Source organism: Frankliniella occidentalis, unplaced genomic scaffold, assembly GCF_000697945.3.
Source record: "Frankliniella occidentalis isolate FOCC.00 unplaced genomic scaffold, Focc_3.1 Scaffold678, whole genome shotgun sequence".
Classification (NCBI taxonomy): domain Eukaryota; kingdom Metazoa; phylum Arthropoda; class Insecta; order Thysanoptera; family Thripidae; genus Frankliniella; species Frankliniella occidentalis.
Genome location: NW_026267791.1, coordinates 12,916 through 30,890, shown reverse-complemented (window position 1 = coordinate 30,890; position 17,975 = coordinate 12,916). Strand labels below are relative to the sequence as shown.

Sequence of the window (17,975 nt, the reverse complement as noted above, 5' to 3'; positions counted from 1 at the left end):
GATACACTTACCTTGTGATTCTTCTTCATTTAAAATATACGGTTTTGCATAGGCCTCTTACGGGGGAAGGATTTACCGCAAAAAAATTCTAACGAGCGTGTCAGCATGCCTCCTGGGCGCGCATGGAAATGCTGATAAAAAAACAAAAATGTCAGGAGTGGGATTCGAACCCACGATCCCATTCTGGGAAGCAGACGAGAAGTCTACCGCCTTAACCACTCGGCCATCCTGACATCTTGCTTAGGTATGTGTCGCATCACGGTTTTGTATCACCCATACGCGCCGTGACGTGTCGTGACGTGTCACGCTTAGGTTATGTTGCCACCCTTGACTTACGTGTCGTGACGTGTCACGCTTAGGTTGTGTTACGCCCTTCCATCGATCCTCGATATTTTCTAGGGGGTGGGCTAGCACCCCTTCGTCGATCCTCGATTATTATTTAGGGGTGGGTTAGCAACCCTTGTTCAATCCTCGATTTTTTAGAGGGGTGGGTTCGCACCCCTACGTCGATCCTCGATTTTATGGGGGGTGGGTTAGCACCCCGAACTTAGGTATGAGTTAAGCCCCTCCAAGACACCTTTAAAAATAGGTTAGGTTATGTTAGGCACCCCCAAGACACCCTCAAAATTAGGTACGGGGTTAGGCACCCCCAAGACACACCCCTAAAATTAGGTACGGGGTTAGGCCCCTCCAAGACACCCCCAAAATTAGGTTAGGTTAAGTTAGAGCCCCCCAAGATGGCGACCGCGACATAGTGCCACAAGATGGCCGACCGCGACAAAGTGACACACTTACTACTGAGGTGAAGAGGTACGATTCCCTCGGCCTTCTCCCAATGGAGAAGCCAAGTCTGCCGGGGTTTCGGACCACCACGAGGGATCAGTCCACCCTCACGGATCGACCACCACCTCCCCCGCAACCACCCAAGAGGAAGCGGGGAGATCCGTCTGCGCCGCCGCCGACCGACTCTTCACCTACAAGTGTGGCGAAGAAGAAGAAGGCGGAGAGTAGCACTCCCACGGCACAGAAACAGTGTTTCAAGTGTCAGCAGTTGGGGTGCGAAATCTCGCGGTGCAGTGGCTCCGACACATTCCGTCGGTGTGCCGGCCCGCACCGAAGCTCAGCGTGTCCCAAGACCGCACCGGTGCGCTGCGCAGTCTGCGCGGGCGAGCATCCATCCAGCTCCGGCAAGTGCCGCGCCCGCCCACGCCACCAGCAGACTCCAGCTCCTGCTCGGCCCAAGAAGACCGCCTAGAAGCGCGTCGCGCCCAAGACCAACAGCAACCAACATCCGCTGCAAGATCTGGGCTCTCTGGTCCAGCTGATTACGCTGCAACTATTGGACCAGCTTCGGCTTAAGTCTTCTCCTGCCGTGCCCCGGTCCAAACGGCGCATCTCACCACAAGACCCCGGTGATGCGCAGGTTTTTTAGGGCGGTGAAATTCCCCCACTACCCTACCCCACTAAAAAACCATAGTGGGCGGGTGCCTGAATGGGTCTCCATCTTGGAGGCGGGTGCCGAACACCCCTGGGATGACCAGCCATGAGGGTTTTTCCTGTCGCGACCTGAGTACCATGTTGTTCTTCAAGACCAAGTCATTTTGAGGACGCGCTCTAAAGTCTAGAGGCCGTGAGGTCTCCGGACAGAGCAAGGTACTCAGGCAAAAAGAAAAAAAAGAAAAAAAAAACCACAGAAAGCAGGCAGCACAATATTATCATCAATGTCATAATAAGACAAACCTGTTACCTGTATGCAACAGGTAGAAAAATTTGTCAATATTGGTGTGTGGACTCCGTCCGAGTTTAAAAAGAAATGGATGTGTTGTGGGACCATGAGTGGCTGAAAATGTTGATTTTCTTTTCGACTTTTACAGGACCAACATATTCCTCAGTACTTTGATCAGAATGGTGTCAGATTTAAGTATATAAAATATTGTAATGTTACCGTTCCTGCCCAGACCTTAATAAATCCACTGATCCAGTACTTCTGTTGTCTCCTTTCCTTAGTCTACCGCCGCTACAGTTGGCGCAGTCGGTAGGACTGAAGTAAGGAAGACCAGGGTCTGCGATCCGTAGATATTCACGTGTTAAACTTGTGTCTTCGGCCTCCCCTCGACTGAGCTGCCCCCGGCGTCCCTGGAGCTGCGGTTCCCCATGTCCCTTGTGACCCTCTGCCCCTGCCCCAGGTGTCCCTGGAGTTGCGGTGCCCCGTGCCGCTTGTGACCCTCTGCCCTTGGTGCCCCTGGTGGCCGCCCACGCTCCCGGACCCCCAGTCCCTCAGTCGCTGGAGACCTGGCCTCGCCATGGGCCGCGGTATTCCCCGTGGTCGCGGAGGTGGCGGTGGACGCGGTCAGATAGGTAGACGCGGAGCGGCCGCAGTAGAGCCCATTGTTGAGCCGCAGCGTGGGGGGCGCGTCCCATTGTTGAGCCACGGCGCGGGGAGGGGGGGGGGGCGTTTCACGCCCCAACCCCCGCTTCCTCGACAATGCGGACGCAGCCGGCAGCTGCCACACGCAGCCGCTCCCGCTGGCATTGTCGGCGACCTGGGTGAGGAGGAGGAAGTACACGAGGAGGAGGAGCAGGCCGTCAATGTGCCGGCCTTGCTGAGGGAGCTTGAGGCTCTTAGAGCCTTCGTTCAAGCTGGCGCTAGCCTACCTCGCTGTTGTGGCCCCGGAGCAGAGGTCGGCATCCGCGGCTGAACGGGTCCCACTCTGAGCGCGCGCCGTGCGCAGTCGGTGTGCGAGAGAGACAGAGCGAGAAATCCGAGGAAGCGATGGCGATGTACCGAACCTCGCCGAATGCACCCGAGAGAACGGGACTCGTTTGAGTGGCCGAGTCTCGCCTGCCGGTCACCTGAGGGCGTGGCTTGGCGTGGCGCTGGACTGACTTTGCCTACGCGCCACGCAATGCCACGCTTGGCCAGCACACGGGACCCGTTGACACGTTCGGGTCTCGGCGAGTGGGAGTGAGCAAGTTAGACCGAGAGCGGGCGGGACGGGACGGGTGACAGAAGCTGGAGCCTGGCTTTGCAGGTTTACTCGTGCCTTGACCTGCTGCCGTTCAACTAGCCGTTTCCTTTGACAAAATGAACACTCATCCATGACGGCACATATTGTGGAGTGTCCTGACCATGAAGTGCAAATTTCAGCTTACGGACACGGCTCGTTGCAGGCTGTGCAGGGCGGGCGCGAGGGACCAGCACCAGCTCCAGGTGCGTCCCACCCTTGGAAGCGCACCGCTGTCAGAGGGGTGACCGGGGTGCGGCTCAGGGTAGCGAGGGCAGAAGGGTGGATGTTGCGAGAACGTCCGGAGGGGCAGATAGACGAAGGACGAGGAGTCTTGGGGCTGGAGATGACCGAGATGGCAGGACTGGGTGGCCGGAGTGGACTAGAGGAGTTGACAGGACTGGATTCCAGTGGACTGGCCAGGACTGGAGTCTGGTGACTTAAGTGGACTGCAACGACCAACCAGGAGAAACAGTAAGGTGAAAATGTTTTAAGATTAAGGGCTTGGTCTGGGTTTGGTTCGTGGTCTTCGGGCTGGTGAGCTTGAGCGAGGAAAAAATGTCGGTTTATAACTAGTCGGAGGAGTGCTGTGTCGGTCCAAGTTGTCCAGGACCTCCTGCAACTACTCCTCCTCAGTCTCTCCAGCTCCAGCCCCTCGACAGACCTCTCAGGCAGGATAGATGACAGACCTTGCCGCATGGGAATACCGAAGAGAGCCTCGGGTAACACGATGGTTCACTTGATTATTTTTTTTACACAATGATTTTTTGCTTACTGACATTTCACCCAAACCAGTTAACATATTTTTTTTCACACAATTTCTGTTTTGTCTTAAGGGTGCTTTGACACCATTTCAGTTTTGTAAAAAGGGTGGTTTCACATAATTTTCTTTGACACGTTAAGATAAATTAGAGGGTCTAGTTGTTCACACTTCGGCTATATCTATTTTCATTCACACACTCACACCCGCATTCACACTCTTTACAAAGTGAAATTGTGTCCACATCTCGACAAGTAGTCTAAGATTCGTCCATCTTCCCTGCGTTCCTGGTAATCCATCCCCTGGAACCGGTTCTGCCAGCCTGGAAGCAGAGATAGAAACACTCGCACTCCTCTACAAGATGTGCTATGCGTCAGGGTGTCGTAACGTAACGAAATTGTTTTGACTATTTTCCACATATCTGTCAATTTCTCCGGAACCGTGCAAGATATTTTAACAAAGTGGACTGCCGCATCAAGGCGCCGCGCAGGGCCAAGTACGCGCTGCAGGATAGGAAATATCGTTTTTCTGGGGCAGACAATAACGTTATTTCCTATCCCGAAAAAACGAAATTTATTTTGGGGCACAAGGACCAATTTCAGCACGATGAGTCATAAGATTACAAATTTAAAGTGCCATCTGAACTGTAAAATGAGCCATAGATTGTGAAAATATCTTGCATGGTTCCGGAGATATTGACGAAAATGTAGAAAATGGCCAGAAACAAATGTGTTACGTTACGACGCCTTGCTATGCGTTCGTGTGCGGCAGACTTCCGTACCTTGTCCGCGGCTCTTCCTCAAGCGCGACGTTGTGCTGTCCAGTCCTCGATGGCGTACCGCGGCGGCTGCGGACGGGCCTGCCTCCCAACTCGAAGGCGCCTCAGCCCCTACCCAATGTAGTTTTCCTCAAAGTAGTCTGCGAGAACTCGCAGCTGTCCTTGGGAAACTTGAAGGTTTATTTATGTAGAAATCGGATGGCACTTGAAATTTTTCCTAAACCTGTCAATTAGTTTTCCCCTATATACGGTAGGAGTAGAGTGTTAGGAAAGAATTTTTTTGAAAAATGTAAGGCAGTGTTCTAAGGGGTAACTCGTCAAAGAAGTGCCCTTTCGGCCAATATTAATTTTGTCCTTTTTGCTCTACTTTTAACCGTTAAGGCGGTAGAGGCCGAAGTAAACCCCTTAGTAGATATTAAGTTTAGGAAAAATTTCAAGTGCCATCCGACTTCTATTGTAACAATCCCGAAATTTTCTGAGTTCCAACGAAATCGGAGATTTACACCTGAAAACGTTCCCTTGTCAGCATTTGGTGGACAGCCACTTTGTACTCCTGTCGTTTGGGTCGTTGTAGAGGACAGCCAAGCCCAGGTTCTGCACCTTGCGGTACACTGACTGGCCTGGGTGGAAGAAGCAGAGACGTAGGTTGGCTTGGGGCAGGACTGCCCGGCAGGCGTTTATGATGGCCAGCTCGAAGTCACTGACGATAGAGTCCTATGATGGGTAGACAGGCGCAAACTGCTCGCAGCGACCCCCCCCCCCCCCCCCCCCAACATGGCCGCCGTTGGTCCTCACTTGTCCTGCATCGTCGGCTAGCGCGCGACCCGCCCGGCTTGCCACCATCATAGGCCTTTTTAGGCCTTATTTTCGAATCCTAATTATTCCTAAACGCTTTGCCCTCTTTTTCCAGATATTGTTATCTGTAGCTTTGACAACTTTGTAGTATGCAGTTTTGTCAATCCCAATGACACAGCTTAGGTTTTAAGAAAAATACGAGTGTGCAACGTCGCGAGGTGGGCGCGCGATTTCATAAGAAACAGCCGCTATGTGGGGGGGACGGCAGGTGATGATGAAAATATTTCAATTACGTTTTTCTGATTGTTGAGAAGAACACAAGCGCATTACTGCCGTTCGCGCCCCTCTACCAAGTATACGACTCTAACTGACGACTGTGGTGGACTCCGGGAAGGAGATGTGGAACTCCACCGCCTTGTCGTTCAGCCGCGCCGCCCCCGCGAACTACATTATATGCTTCCCAACAATGCTAGGCCCTATCACTGGACAACGAAGGGGGACTGCGCTTACTAATAACCAGAGTAAATGGGTTTAAACTAGGATTGGGTTCGCTACTTTAACGAGTAACGCCGATACAGCGTTTTCGTTAACGCCTGTTACCGTTAACGGTAACGCGATGAAATTTTGGTCGTCAGTAACGTTAACGAAAACGAGAACTTTTCCTGCGGATAAACACGCGCATTACGAAACGGAGACAGGCGGCGTCCGGACCTGACTTTTCATGGCAACGCACGAAACTTAACGACAAACACTCTGGAGGAGATCTTGTTCTGAGTTAATAAAGCGTTCTGGGTCAAGTGAGTTGGTGCTGACTTATAAAAGCACTGATACGAATATTTAACTGCTGCGTTTTCTCTTAATTGGTAAAGTAACTATTTTGTGTAATCCTGATTTCTCTATTATGTTTCCTACATGTTACCAAAAGTGATTTAACTTGTTAAATGTAAAAATATTTTATTGCAGTACAATTTTTACAATTTGTTTGGGCTATTCTGACTGCCAAGACAAAATAATTCGACGTAATTCGAAAATCCTGAACCCTTTAAATAGCACTCTTTGGCTACACTGTGTTTTCGCGGAAAGTAGGAAAAACAAACCAGTCACATTAATTTTTTAAAAATGGAGACTACCTGAAGTAAATGTAACGATAACGCCACTACAGTCTATGAGTAACGATATTCACTGTAAAAAACGTTGGGAATTTTAAAGAACGCAAGTATAAGAAATTTCCTACATGGCATATGAGACGTGAAAATTCCCATAAGTATATAGGAGTTTTCCCATGCGCAAAGATTGTACGGGAAAAATCTGAAGCAAATAGGTAATTTGCTACAAATGCATAGGAAAATCCCCATACGTGTCCGGGAGGCACGTATTACCAGACATGTAGGAAAATTAATAGACAATAAAAATTTTCTTAAACACAATGTGGAATTTAAAACGGATTGGCACTTATGATTTTATCTGCCTTGCACATCTTGGTCTGCTTGGTCAGTGGCTGAGCGATTAGCGAAGCATATTACTCCAGTGATGATCAAAAAGTTTCGCGTCTGTCTGTCCGTCCGTCTGTCTGTGTGTCTGTTTGTCTGTACTCACGATAACTCGAGAACGAATTGAGCTAGCGACCTGGGATTTTTAGGGTCGTTTTGGATCATAAAAAGACAGATCAAGCTCAAAAAAGAGCATTTGGAGTAGGGGTTGCATAGTGGATTTATTATTTCCGCTTGTTGTTACTTATTTGTTTTTGCACCCGGCACTTAGAATTACATTTAAGGCCGGCCCTTTAAGCCTGCACTGCTTGGTGCCACACCCCTTCGTGCAGTTGGACCAGGTTGCAGGTGGAGAAGGTTGTTTGCCGCATTTCTGGGACACCAAGATAAACAGAGAGAAATCTTTCGGAGCATATTGAAGATGAATGTGGAACATTTTACTTACGCGACAGTCGGGGGGGCATGTGCACCGCGCATATTTCTGCTGTCCGTCAAGTGACTGCATCGTCGTGCGAAATTTTGAATTTGGATGTGTGTATTTTTGCCTGGTTCAGCGGGTTGCATTGTCACCCGGACATTAGGCAACCAGCACTTCGCAACGGCCAACCCGGCCAACACTACCTCACCCTACAACCAGGCCATTTTTAGGCACAACCTTCCAAAATTCTAAATTCACGAGTCACGATGGAGTCTCTAGACGAACACATCAATATGCACCCGGACGAGACAAGACTTCCAAACCGCCACGTTTTTCAAGAAAAGTTACAAGAAATTATAAAGAAAAAACAAAGAGATGACAACACCAATTTTTTTTACTCAACACGCCACATACCTAAAAGAGGCCAAACAAGCACAAGAGAAGAAGCTGCAGGACGGCCGGCGATTGGGGCGGTTATCCGTGGTGACAATTAACGGGAAGGAGAAACTAATTGTGCCGATTGACTCCGGAAACCCGCAAAAGATGGTGTTATTCGTAACGATAAATGAATATTGCGATCTTATCCTGGAAGTACACCTGGCGGAGGGGCACAAGGGCAGGAACGTTCTGGTGCCCAAGTTCCAAGCTACTCCGTGTACTCCGTACTCCTGTGTAGACGAAAAATTCAAGTCGCCCACCCGTGGACGACTTGGCGGCTCCTGTGTACAGGCCAAAATATACTCCAGGTGTTCTCCGATTGTACTCCGTCTGTACTCCGTGTACTGCGGCTGTTTTTGTTGCAAGTTTCCCGCGTACTCCGACTGTACTCCGGGTGTACTACAGGTGCTCTGCGCGCTCCGACCGGCAATACTCAGTGTTCTCCGACTGTACTCCGTGCACTCCGTACTGTGTACACGAAAAATTCAAGTCCAAATCTAATATGGTATAGTCAGCCAGGGTGGCTCCAGCCGCAGCCTGCAGACCCCACATTATCCGTAATCCTGTCATCCCCTGCCTATTTGAGGTGAAATCGGCCGCCTTCTTTGAGCGACCCGGCAGGTGCCTGAGGGTGCCAGCGAAATCTCGGGCCAGACGGAGTCCCTCCTGGCCAAACGGCGCCCCTTTGTCAGGGGCTCCTGGCCTCGGAATACGGGTTGTTTGGGAAATCCCGTGTGTCGACTTTAGGTTTTGGTGGCAGTCAAGTAGTGGCGCCTTTCGCGCCCGCACCACTTTTCGCTATTCTAGCAAAACGGGCGCCTGTGGCACCGGCCTTAGGCACTCAAGGGCAAACCCTGCAGGGCGCCTTCGCCAGGGGGGCAATGACCCCCATGACCCCCCCCCCCCCCGTTCCGCTGCGCCTGTTCAACAACAGTGTTGCTGAACAGGAAAACTGACTTTGACTTCATTCATCAGCATTGTGAATTAGAATCCAAGAAAGAAGTTGAACCTCAGAAATTTACTTTTATACTGTCTCTTGTCACAAGGGCCCTGAGCCAGGGTATTGACAACAGGTCAATAGAAGTGAGCTGTATAGCAATTGTTCCAATGATTGCCCTGTTCTTGAAGAGAAACTGGACAAATTATTTTCCCTCCTTCCCTCACCTGCAAATCTATGTTCCCAATGTTTCAACATTAACTTTTTTTTTCCATGATTAAGATACTGCTGGCTCCAATCTAATTGGATACCCCATCATAAGAGGTGATGTATGTCTGTTCATATTTTTAGCCCGCTGTTCTGCTTTGTAAGAGCTATATAAGCGGGCTTATGGCATCGCCCCTGTGTCTGTTCGTGACGTGAGCTAGAGGTCTGAAATTTTTCAGTCCTGGACAACGAAACGGTTGGTGCAAATCCTGTTAACCATCCTTAAGGGGGTGAGGAGGGGGGGGGGGTAACAAGTAAAAAAAAAGTTTTTTCCCTTATGGGTTAGCAGTATATTTTGTGTAACAATCCCCACCAGTGCCCCAACTACGAATCCCTGTCTTCTACCAATGCATTGTCTGGAGGAACAATTCTTCAGACTTAGAAAAGCCACTTTTTTGAACATATTCTAGAGAACATATTCTTATTATGAACAGCAGGTCGCCAAGTTGGTCCATAATAACTCCTGGGTTCAGTGCTTGAAATATTAACTGAAACAAAAAACAGATAGATTTGTTGAACATACACTGCAAAAAGCTTGCAAAGAATACTTCCGTATTGCAAACAATTTTCTTTGTAGCTTGCAAATACTTTTGAAACATTGTTATACGAACTAGTTCTTCACAAGCTTGCAAACTATTTCTTTGAAATTCAAATTATTTCTGTGCAATGCAAACACATTCTTTGCAAGGATTCTGGCAGCTTGTAAAATGTTTCTTTGCAAGATGAACTCATTGGCTGAGCGATTAGCGAAGCCTATTACTCCGTCTTGTCGGAAAAACTTTTTTGTCTGTCTGTCTGTGTCTGTCCGCACGATAACTCGAGAACGCATTAAGCTAGCGACCTGGGATTTTCAGGGTCGTCTTGTACCATAAAGAGACAGGCCGAGTTCAAAGATGAGCATTCCAGCTCAAAAATAGACCATTCCGGTAAACCGAAAAGTAAGAAGAAGAGACGGAAGAAGCAAAGCGTTCTATGAGAAATGTACGGTGCGACTTGGGAACGCTTGAACGTAATCCATTGTAAACTAGATATTCTGCGTCGCCTGAGAGTGAGAACTATTGTCATTAACTCTGAGACGAGTTTAGACATCAGACATGTCACGTTTACCCGTCTGATACGACCGTGCAACCGACGCACCACCGTATATTTCTCATACTCGTCTTTGCTTCTTTCGCCTGTTCTTCTTTTTTTCGCTTTACCGGAATGGTCTATTGGATTTTTAAAACATCAAAAACAACGAGTCCCAAAAAGATGTTTTTTGAAAATATTTTTAATGGTGTCCTAGGCGGTAACTTATCACAGTAGAGGCCTATCGGTAAAAGTTTTGTCCGTTTTGCTCTAGTTCAAACCGTTGAAGGGCTATAGGGTATTGTTGACGAAAATAAGTGAAAAATGTACAACCCTGCATGTTTGGTCGAGGCGATGGACCGTTGACGGGCCGTAGGCGTACCTTTGTGTACACTTTTTCACTAGCTGACTCGGGTGTCAGCGCCACAGGCCAAGGTAGATGTATGCCAGGTGCGTCGCAGCGTAACCTCGAGCGTAAGAGTGTTTCGTGAGATATCGCGAAGCCTGTTACGCGAGACGTGGCCTGGCGTACATCTACCTTGTTATTTGCGATAGGAAGTCTGCAAATTCTTTAGTTCGTTGCAAATACAAGATAGATGTACGCCAGACCACGTCTCACGTAACAGGCTTCGCGATATCTCACGTAACACTGTTACGCTTCGACGCGCCTGGCAAACATCAACCTTGGCCTGCGGCGCTGACACCTGAGTCGGGTAGTGCAAAAATGTAGACAAAGATACGAGCCTCCGGCCTGTTAACGCCCGTCACTTCGGCTACGCATGCAGGGTTGTACATTTTAGCTCGCTCTTTTGCTTAAAAGCTATATAAGCGGGCTTATGCCATCGCCACTGTGACTGTCCGTTCCCCAAGAAGGACATAAGCTAGAGGTCTGAAATTTTCAGAGTTTTATTGTTGTCACTTCTGGACAACGAAACGGTTGGTGCAAATCCCCGGAACCCCCCCTGAGGGGAGTCAGTTGCTGCGCCCCCCCCTTCAGTTTTTCTTAGTGTTTCCTAGCGAACTGTTTTGTTTTTCATTGTATGATTCATTGTAATGGGACACTTCTTCTGAAAATATACATGAATTACTGCAGTAACTTGCTATTTCTCTTATATCTCGATATACCTCCTTATTCCTTCAACCTGAGCATGTTTTGTGGTCTTACAGATCAAATGTTGAGCTACAGGCAGTTCTAACTTTAGAGAGAAGGGGGAAACGGACAGTATTACCGCTAGATTTCTAAAAAGTTGACAGTTTGAACAATGTTAATATTTGAAATAATTAATTAACATTCCTAAACTAATTTCTCGCCACTTAACGTACGATTTTACAATAAGGGCAATTTCACATCGTACAAAGTGCACAATAATCTTCATAATTTGAATGTTTTGGCTAAACTATTACAGCTACAATAAAAATAAACGTGTCTATTGATTCGTCAGAATTTCCTCCTTCGAGAGCCATGTACCCAAAATAATATGCCGTCGGTTCAAAATTATTTGTTCTAAGCAGAAGAGTGGGCTTATTTTATGGTGGCACATCATTAATTAAAAGTGTACACTCCCATGCCAAAAACACTAAAATTTATTTCGTTGTTTTGTTGTAAGGGAGGGTGGGGCAGTGTGTAACAGACCTCCGTATTTCGAATATGGCTCGTCCGGAACCAAATGTGAATGTTCATATTATGTGTTCTGAATGACTAAGCACTGCAAAAAATTAGAGTCTGATACGGTACGATCTACAGCGTTACTGTAGATGCCGCTCTGAGCCACTGCACCTAGGGTACAGAACGCGGAGTACACTGTTGCTGTAGCACCGGAAAGCCCAGGTTTTACACGGTACAGTGTACGAAGACGGCTCCACTGTAGACAGTTTTGTTCGCTCTTGCCTGTACAGTGGTCCTGTACATTGCTCCCTGTACCAAATTTTAACCATTAAAACTACAGCGATGCTGTTAGTCGAATGACAGACGTTTCTGGAAAATGAATTAGCCGCATTACCTGTCAATTTTTTTGCAGTGAGGTCGTTTTCAATCGAGACCGCCTTGGTTGGGGAGTTGTAACGGTGGTGAGAGGACGGCCAAGTTGAGCTCACCCGATTTTTAGGCAATTTTCATCATATTACGACATCATCTTTTTGGTTGAGGTCGTTGAGTTTCAAACAACCCCCGAACTAATGATTTTCTATCGAAGTAGACACCTTAGCCCTTGTAAAACGGTCGTTGTCACTAACACCACCTTGACGGTTCTCGGTCTACGAGGTCACATAACAGGCTGTGTACCCTGGGGCAGTGTGTAACATGAACGTCTGGGGTAGTCTAGGGCAGTACGAATCGTCTTATTTGCTTATCAATGATGTGCCTGTGCCCAAGGTGGATTAAGGGACGGTGGCGGCACTCCGCCCGAGCGCCTAGGCTGGCGCGCGGACGTTATCTACCTGCCTGCCTACCTCCCAGGGCTGTAGGCTGGCGCGCTATGGGGCGCTCGGGGTTTTTCGGCCCTAGCGCCTTTCCTATTGATTTTAGAGGGTTGGTCAAAGCGAGCCGATTAAAGGGCTTGATGTAAGCTATCGAATGAGCACAAGCCGAAGTCTGTGTGACAATTCTGAGAGGATTGCCAGCGAAATTAGTTTGGCGCCGGAACGCGCGCTTGGGTAACTTCGCTCCTGACGCCTCCCCCGTTGGTTTTAGACGAAATTACATCCTCTAAGCGATTAAAGAGCACTAAAAAACCTTTAAAATGAGCTATCACCGAGGTCGATACGACCACTCAGTGAGCTGTGACATCGGAATTAGTGTCGCGCCCGGCCGCCGCGGACCGAGATTCCGTCGCACGCTCGGCTATTTTCGCATCTCGCTCCTTTCTTGTTCATTTCAGCACAAAACTGGTAGGGAATGAAGATGAAGAGGACGAAATAATCTTTCGAACGAACTTACACCGAAGTCGATACGATAAGTCTGTCAGACGCAGCGTCGCATCATAGAAATAAGAGACGTGTGCCTGCTCGTTCCGGAAACAGCAGGGCCGCCTCGGTCAAGATCAACGTTCTTCCTGTTATTCTTTTTCACTTTGTTACATTCCCTAAAGACATTTGGCGGGAAAACGATTTTATGACACGACTTTTTGACAACACACACACACACAGCTAGTTTTCAGAAGAAGTCAGACGTAACCCTTCGAAATGGTTTATAAATGTGCTGTGTTTGGTTGCAAATCAAACTACGATTCGACGGAGGAGCGCGTTTCGGTGTTCAAAGCACCTCCTGTAAGACAAAATCCAGTTAAAAGACTGGTAACAGTGTGCGTGAATTGTGTGTGGTTTGTGATGTGAACTATCGTCGATGCCGTAGCCTATATCAATAATTTAGAATGGTCACTGTCAAATTTTTTGAAATACATTTTCAAGGGTATATTTTTTTTGCCTCTTAATCATAATTGCACTGTTGTAAAGATAAGCAGAGCCCTACACAATTCATGGGCAACTGGTTGTAAATTTCAATCCAATCGTAGATTACTATTCCAGTCACATTTGAAAATTATTAACTGCTGTCCTAAAACAAAAATATATAACATCAATTACGGTATTTCATTTTCTAACACATGACCTGAATATTATGGCTTCTCCTAACATTTATTTCAGGGAATGCTGGAAGAATGGAGAAAAGTAATTCCGATTCCCAAACACAAAATTAATGCAAATACAAGAGTCTGTGAGAGACATTTGCTGCCTGAGTTCATAATAAGAGAACACACAGAAATTAAATTACCAGATGGGAGTGTATTCAAGGAAAGAAAAAAACCCACATTAGCACCTAACGCCATCCCATCAATATTTAAATTAGAACAAGAGTCAAAAGTGCCAGAATATTTGAATGTGAAACTGCCCAAACAAAGAAAAGACCCCTCACTTAGGAAACAATCCATTGATTCTAGTCAGTCAAGAAAAAGGATCCACAGTGAAGACAACAAATCTGTTCCCTCCCCAAAAAAGGCATTAGAAGACATACAAATTTTAGATGTCACTGACCCTGAATCTGAAACTCAAAGCAATGGAGTAGGCATAATGAATACTGCAGATATGAATAATAAAAGTTTGTATGATATTGTATATGACAATCCACAGCAGGTCTTATTGCCCCATCCAATGTGGACCTCAGTGAAGGGTCCAGATAGTATCGCTTTCATCGAGTTTACCAACAATAACAATATTTTTGTTGCACAAAAACAAGTCATTTTAGCCAGAAGCAATGAAAAGGTAACGCTATCAACAGTTTATATAAGTAACAAAAAAACAGATTTGAGAAGAGAAATGCACAATGTCCAAGAGGTAGTAGATTTTATAAAAGAAATAGACAAACATAAGCCATGTCCAGGTACGGGTGTTGGAGAAACATTTTCAAAAAGTTGTAAGGGCTACTGCCACACTCTGGCTTCAGGGATGAAAGCCAAAAGGTGCCACATGTGTTTCAAAAGAAGAAATGTATTCGAAAAGAAGAAAGAAGACAAAATGGTAAAAATAAGAAAAGAAAAAAGAAATCAAGAAAAGTGCAAAGAGAGAAAAGAGCACTTCTCAGAAAGGTACTTTCTGAAGTTTTTTGAATTTTTGTTTATCAAAGCAATGTTTTTTTTAATGTATTTTTTTCTACAGGTTGAACGATTGAATGACAAATTAGAACAAATGCAAGTACAGTATGATACTTTAAAAGAAACACAAATTGAAGACCTTACCAAAAACTTACCACCTCGTCAAAAGGAAGCTGTTCTGGCCTGTATCCATTGTGCAAAGGCAAAGGGTCCAAATGGCAGAAGATACACACAGCAATGGATGTATGAGTGTGCTCTCTTGAGGATAAAATCTCCTGCCCTATACAGAAAAATGAGGAGGGATCAAACTCTGGCATTACCATCTCCTCGTACTTTGCAGAGGTACATGAAAAGGCTCAAGCCTGCATATGGATTCCTCCCAGCCACTTTTGAAATGTTGGAAAAGAAAAGCAAAGAGATGGAGGTGGATGAGCGCCATGGTAAGTTGATTTGAAACTATATGAAGTAGTAAAAAATAAATACTTTTTCCTAATTTTTCTGTAACTTTTCCTCCCCACAAGGTTGTTTGATGTTTGATGAAATGTGCCTAACACCATGTTTGCATTTCAACTGCAATCTATTAAAGATTCAGGGATTTGTCACCCTTGGGGATCACACACCAGGGGAACAAAAAGATCAGCCTGGTGATCATGCTCTAGTGTACATGTTTAAGCCATGGAAAGGACCTTGGTTCCAGAGAGTGGGGGCTTTTTTATCTAAAGGTGCGGTAAAGGGACCAGTCCTTGGAAAGCTGTCTCTGGAAGCAACTTGTTTGTTGGAAAAGGCTGGGTTCCATGTTGACATGTGGGTCTGTGATGGCGCCTCATGGAACAGACAAATGTGGACAGAGTTGGGCCTAAAAAATCCATTTACTGCAAAAAAAAGAAAAGACAGACAATTGTAGACCGCAGTATAAAGGGTAAAACAAGCTTTGCTCATCCTTGTGATCCTGACCGAAGAATTTATATGTGCTCAGACTTCCCTCACTTAATCAAATCTCTTAAAAGTAGGATTTTGCCCAGTAAAGATAAAGGGAATGTCAAAGATGTAAGTAGAAAAAATATTTTAAGCTATCCAAAACTAAATAAAATTTTGAAAGTCTACATATGTGATATTTTCTGCAGCTTGTTACACCTGAAGGTACGGTGAAATTCTCTCACTGGGAAGCTTTGTGGCAAGCTGACAATGCCAGGGATAAACCCATTCAGCGCTGCTACAAACTCACAAGAGACCATCTCTATCCACACAATTACCAAACCATGAATGTAGGAATGGCATTCACTGTAAGTTTCAAATTGTGGTGAAAAAATAAAAAGATACTTATTTAAAAATGCATTTAAATTTTCATAATACTTGTTTCAGTTTTTCAGTGGAGGTGTGGCAGATGCTATGGAATCGTATAAAGAAGAGGGGTACCAAGGCCTAGAAGACAGTGGTCCCACCATAAAATTTATTCGCCGAGTAAATGCCCTTATTGATGCTATGAATGCAAACACTCCCTGGGATAGCATCAGAGGGGCAGATGATGACTTGGATGAGGACGAAGAAAATGAATCTGGAGATGAAGAAGTAGAAAGAAATGAACACGGTTTTAAAAAGAAAAAGAGTGCGAGACAGGTATGGAGTTCAACCCTGGTTTGACAATGACAAATAGCACAGGATCAAGGCTGATATTAAAGCATAGAATTATATATTATAATAACTTTTAAACAGGTGATCAACCAATTCCTAAATTATTTGGTTAAATGGGCTGCAATGCCGGGGAAACAAGCTGCAAAACTTGCCCACCAAACCCAGTACGGTTTATATGTGACACTCACAAGTGCACTGGAGATGTCTGACTATTTAATTAATACACATGATTTTAGTTATGTCATGACAAGAAGGATGAACCAAGATGCCATTGAGGTGAGCTGTCAGTTCAGAACCAAAACTCTCCCCTCCCCTCACTTTTTACCTTTCCAATTTTTTGTCTGGTGCAAAAAGTTTTACTTACATAATTTATTTCTGATCCCTTAGCACTTCTTTGGAGATGTTCGGCAAGCCTTTGGGTGTAACACACATCCTGACCCTGTTCAGTTCATCCAGGTTTATCGCCTGCTATCAGTTGCTTCTCTCATTAAGGCGTTTACACCCCCAAAAAAAGTTTTGAGCTGAGAATGCTGTCCGACAGAGTAGATTACGCACAACAACGCACCGTAAACAAAATTTGTCAAATTTAAAATTTGTGGGCTGGAGAAGCCGTCAAAGTTCGTAAAATCGGAAAACGCCGATATACACCACATCCATATTTTTAATGCGATCGGATCCACGCGACGTTCATTTCATAGTAGTTTTGCCGCTCTACAACGGCATCTATTTTGTTTTCCGATCGGATCACTCCTCTGGCATCTACACCCCCTGGAAATTGTGAAAAATTACAGTCAACTTTGGAGGACTAAGGCAACTTAACGGGTGGTCCAGTAGAAAAACGAAATAGGTGTCGTCGTGCGTCTATCTTTGATCTACAAGCCTATCAAATATGAAATTAAAAAATGAACCGGTTTGGGAGTGGTGTATATCGGGCCGAACCCCTGCACTCCGAGCCCCTTGGATTTCCGAGCATACCGTCCCGCAGTACACGAGGGGTCTGAGGGGAGGTGCGGGGCTACGGGCGGGCGGGTCCGGCTCGACACGGCCCGGTCAGTGGCCGCGTTCAGGTACAGTGCTTCCCTCTCGCTCCCACTCACTGCTCCGGGGGGCAGCGGGGCAAGCAGTATTCGGACGGATTACCGCCGCCGGACCCTATTGTGCACTGATGTGGACCTGTCTCCTGCCTGTCTCCTCGGTCTCGCTCGCACTTTGACTTGAGGGTGGCCGGCCGCGGCCGGGACCGGGCCTCGGCAGAAAGTGTTTGCGGCGCTTCAAACTACAGCTGAACTATTGATGAGAGAGAAAATTGAATTTGATGTCATTGTAGACTACGGTTTGGTCTACAACCCAGCAAAATATAAACCCTAAAAACCGAACGGTCTAGCCGTGGTGTATCACACCGCAAACCCATTTTTACGCCCGGAGGCGGGCTGCGCTGGGCTGGGCTGGCCAGTCTCAGAGCGCGAGAGTGCTCGCGGTAGAGATAAAAAAAAAACGTTTTTTTGAAGTGAAAGTAAAAAACCAGTAAAAAACCGAGTAAAAAACAGTAAAAAACTGTTTTTTTGAATTTTCGTCTTGTTATCAAAATAGTTCCGAGAACGATGTCTTTTCAAACTCTTTTGGTTTCACTGCACTTATAAGTGTAGGACCAATGTGTACTGCAGTTTAAAGTGTAGGACAGACGTGTTCCAAGTTAAAAGTGTAGGGCACCATTGTACCTCAGCTATAACTGTAGTACAAGAGGTGTCCTACACTTTCAACCGTAGGATACGTCCAGTCCTACACTCGTGGACTCGTGGGGGCA

General features: G+C 46.4%; 1 protein-coding gene and 1 non-coding gene across 4 annotated transcripts; both read right to left on the bottom strand.

Annotated features, from left to right (window-relative positions):
* Positions 1 to 149: 149 nt before the first annotated feature.
* Trnar-ucu (transfer RNA arginine (anticodon UCU)) lies at positions 150 to 233 on the bottom strand. The gene has a single exon. It is a non-coding gene; the product is annotated as a tRNA-Arg (tRNA).
* Positions 234 to 9,133: 8,900 nt separating this feature from the next.
* On the bottom strand, positions 9,134 to 17,969 carry LOC113210985 (uncharacterized). Of its 3 annotated transcripts, XR_008012207.1 has the most exons (4): positions 16,536 to 17,969; positions 15,893 to 16,094; positions 14,695 to 15,411; positions 9,136 to 9,376 (listed from the first exon to the last, which is right to left on the bottom strand). XR_008012207.1 is itself a non-coding variant. In XM_026429202.2 (3 exons), the coding sequence occupies exons 2-3, from the start codon at positions 14,860 to 14,862 to the stop codon at positions 9,230 to 9,232; spliced, it is 315 nt and encodes a 104-aa protein (XP_026284987.1). In that variant the 5' UTR covers positions 14,863 to 15,411; positions 16,536 to 17,969; the 3' UTR covers positions 9,140 to 9,229. The 3 variants fall into 3 exon arrangements, 1 of the variants encoding a protein (XP_026284987.1); XR_008012206.1 differs by having other exon boundaries at positions 9,134 to 9,376; positions 14,695 to 16,094; XM_026429202.2 differs by lacking the exon at positions 15,893 to 16,094 and having other exon boundaries at positions 9,140 to 9,376.
* Between the last annotated feature and the right edge of the window lie 6 nt (positions 17,970 to 17,975).

Excerpts from the sequence above, each read along its gene's own strand:
- LOC113210985 (XM_026429202.2), bottom strand. The coding sequence starts at position 14,862 with ATGGTAATGCCAGAGTTTGATCCCTCCTCATTTTTCTGTATAGGGCAG. Across the intron at positions 9,377-14,694 it reads AGCTTCCTTTTGACGAGGTG|TTAATATTTCAAGCACTGAA; the intron begins GTAAGTTTTTGG and ends TTTTTGTTTCAG.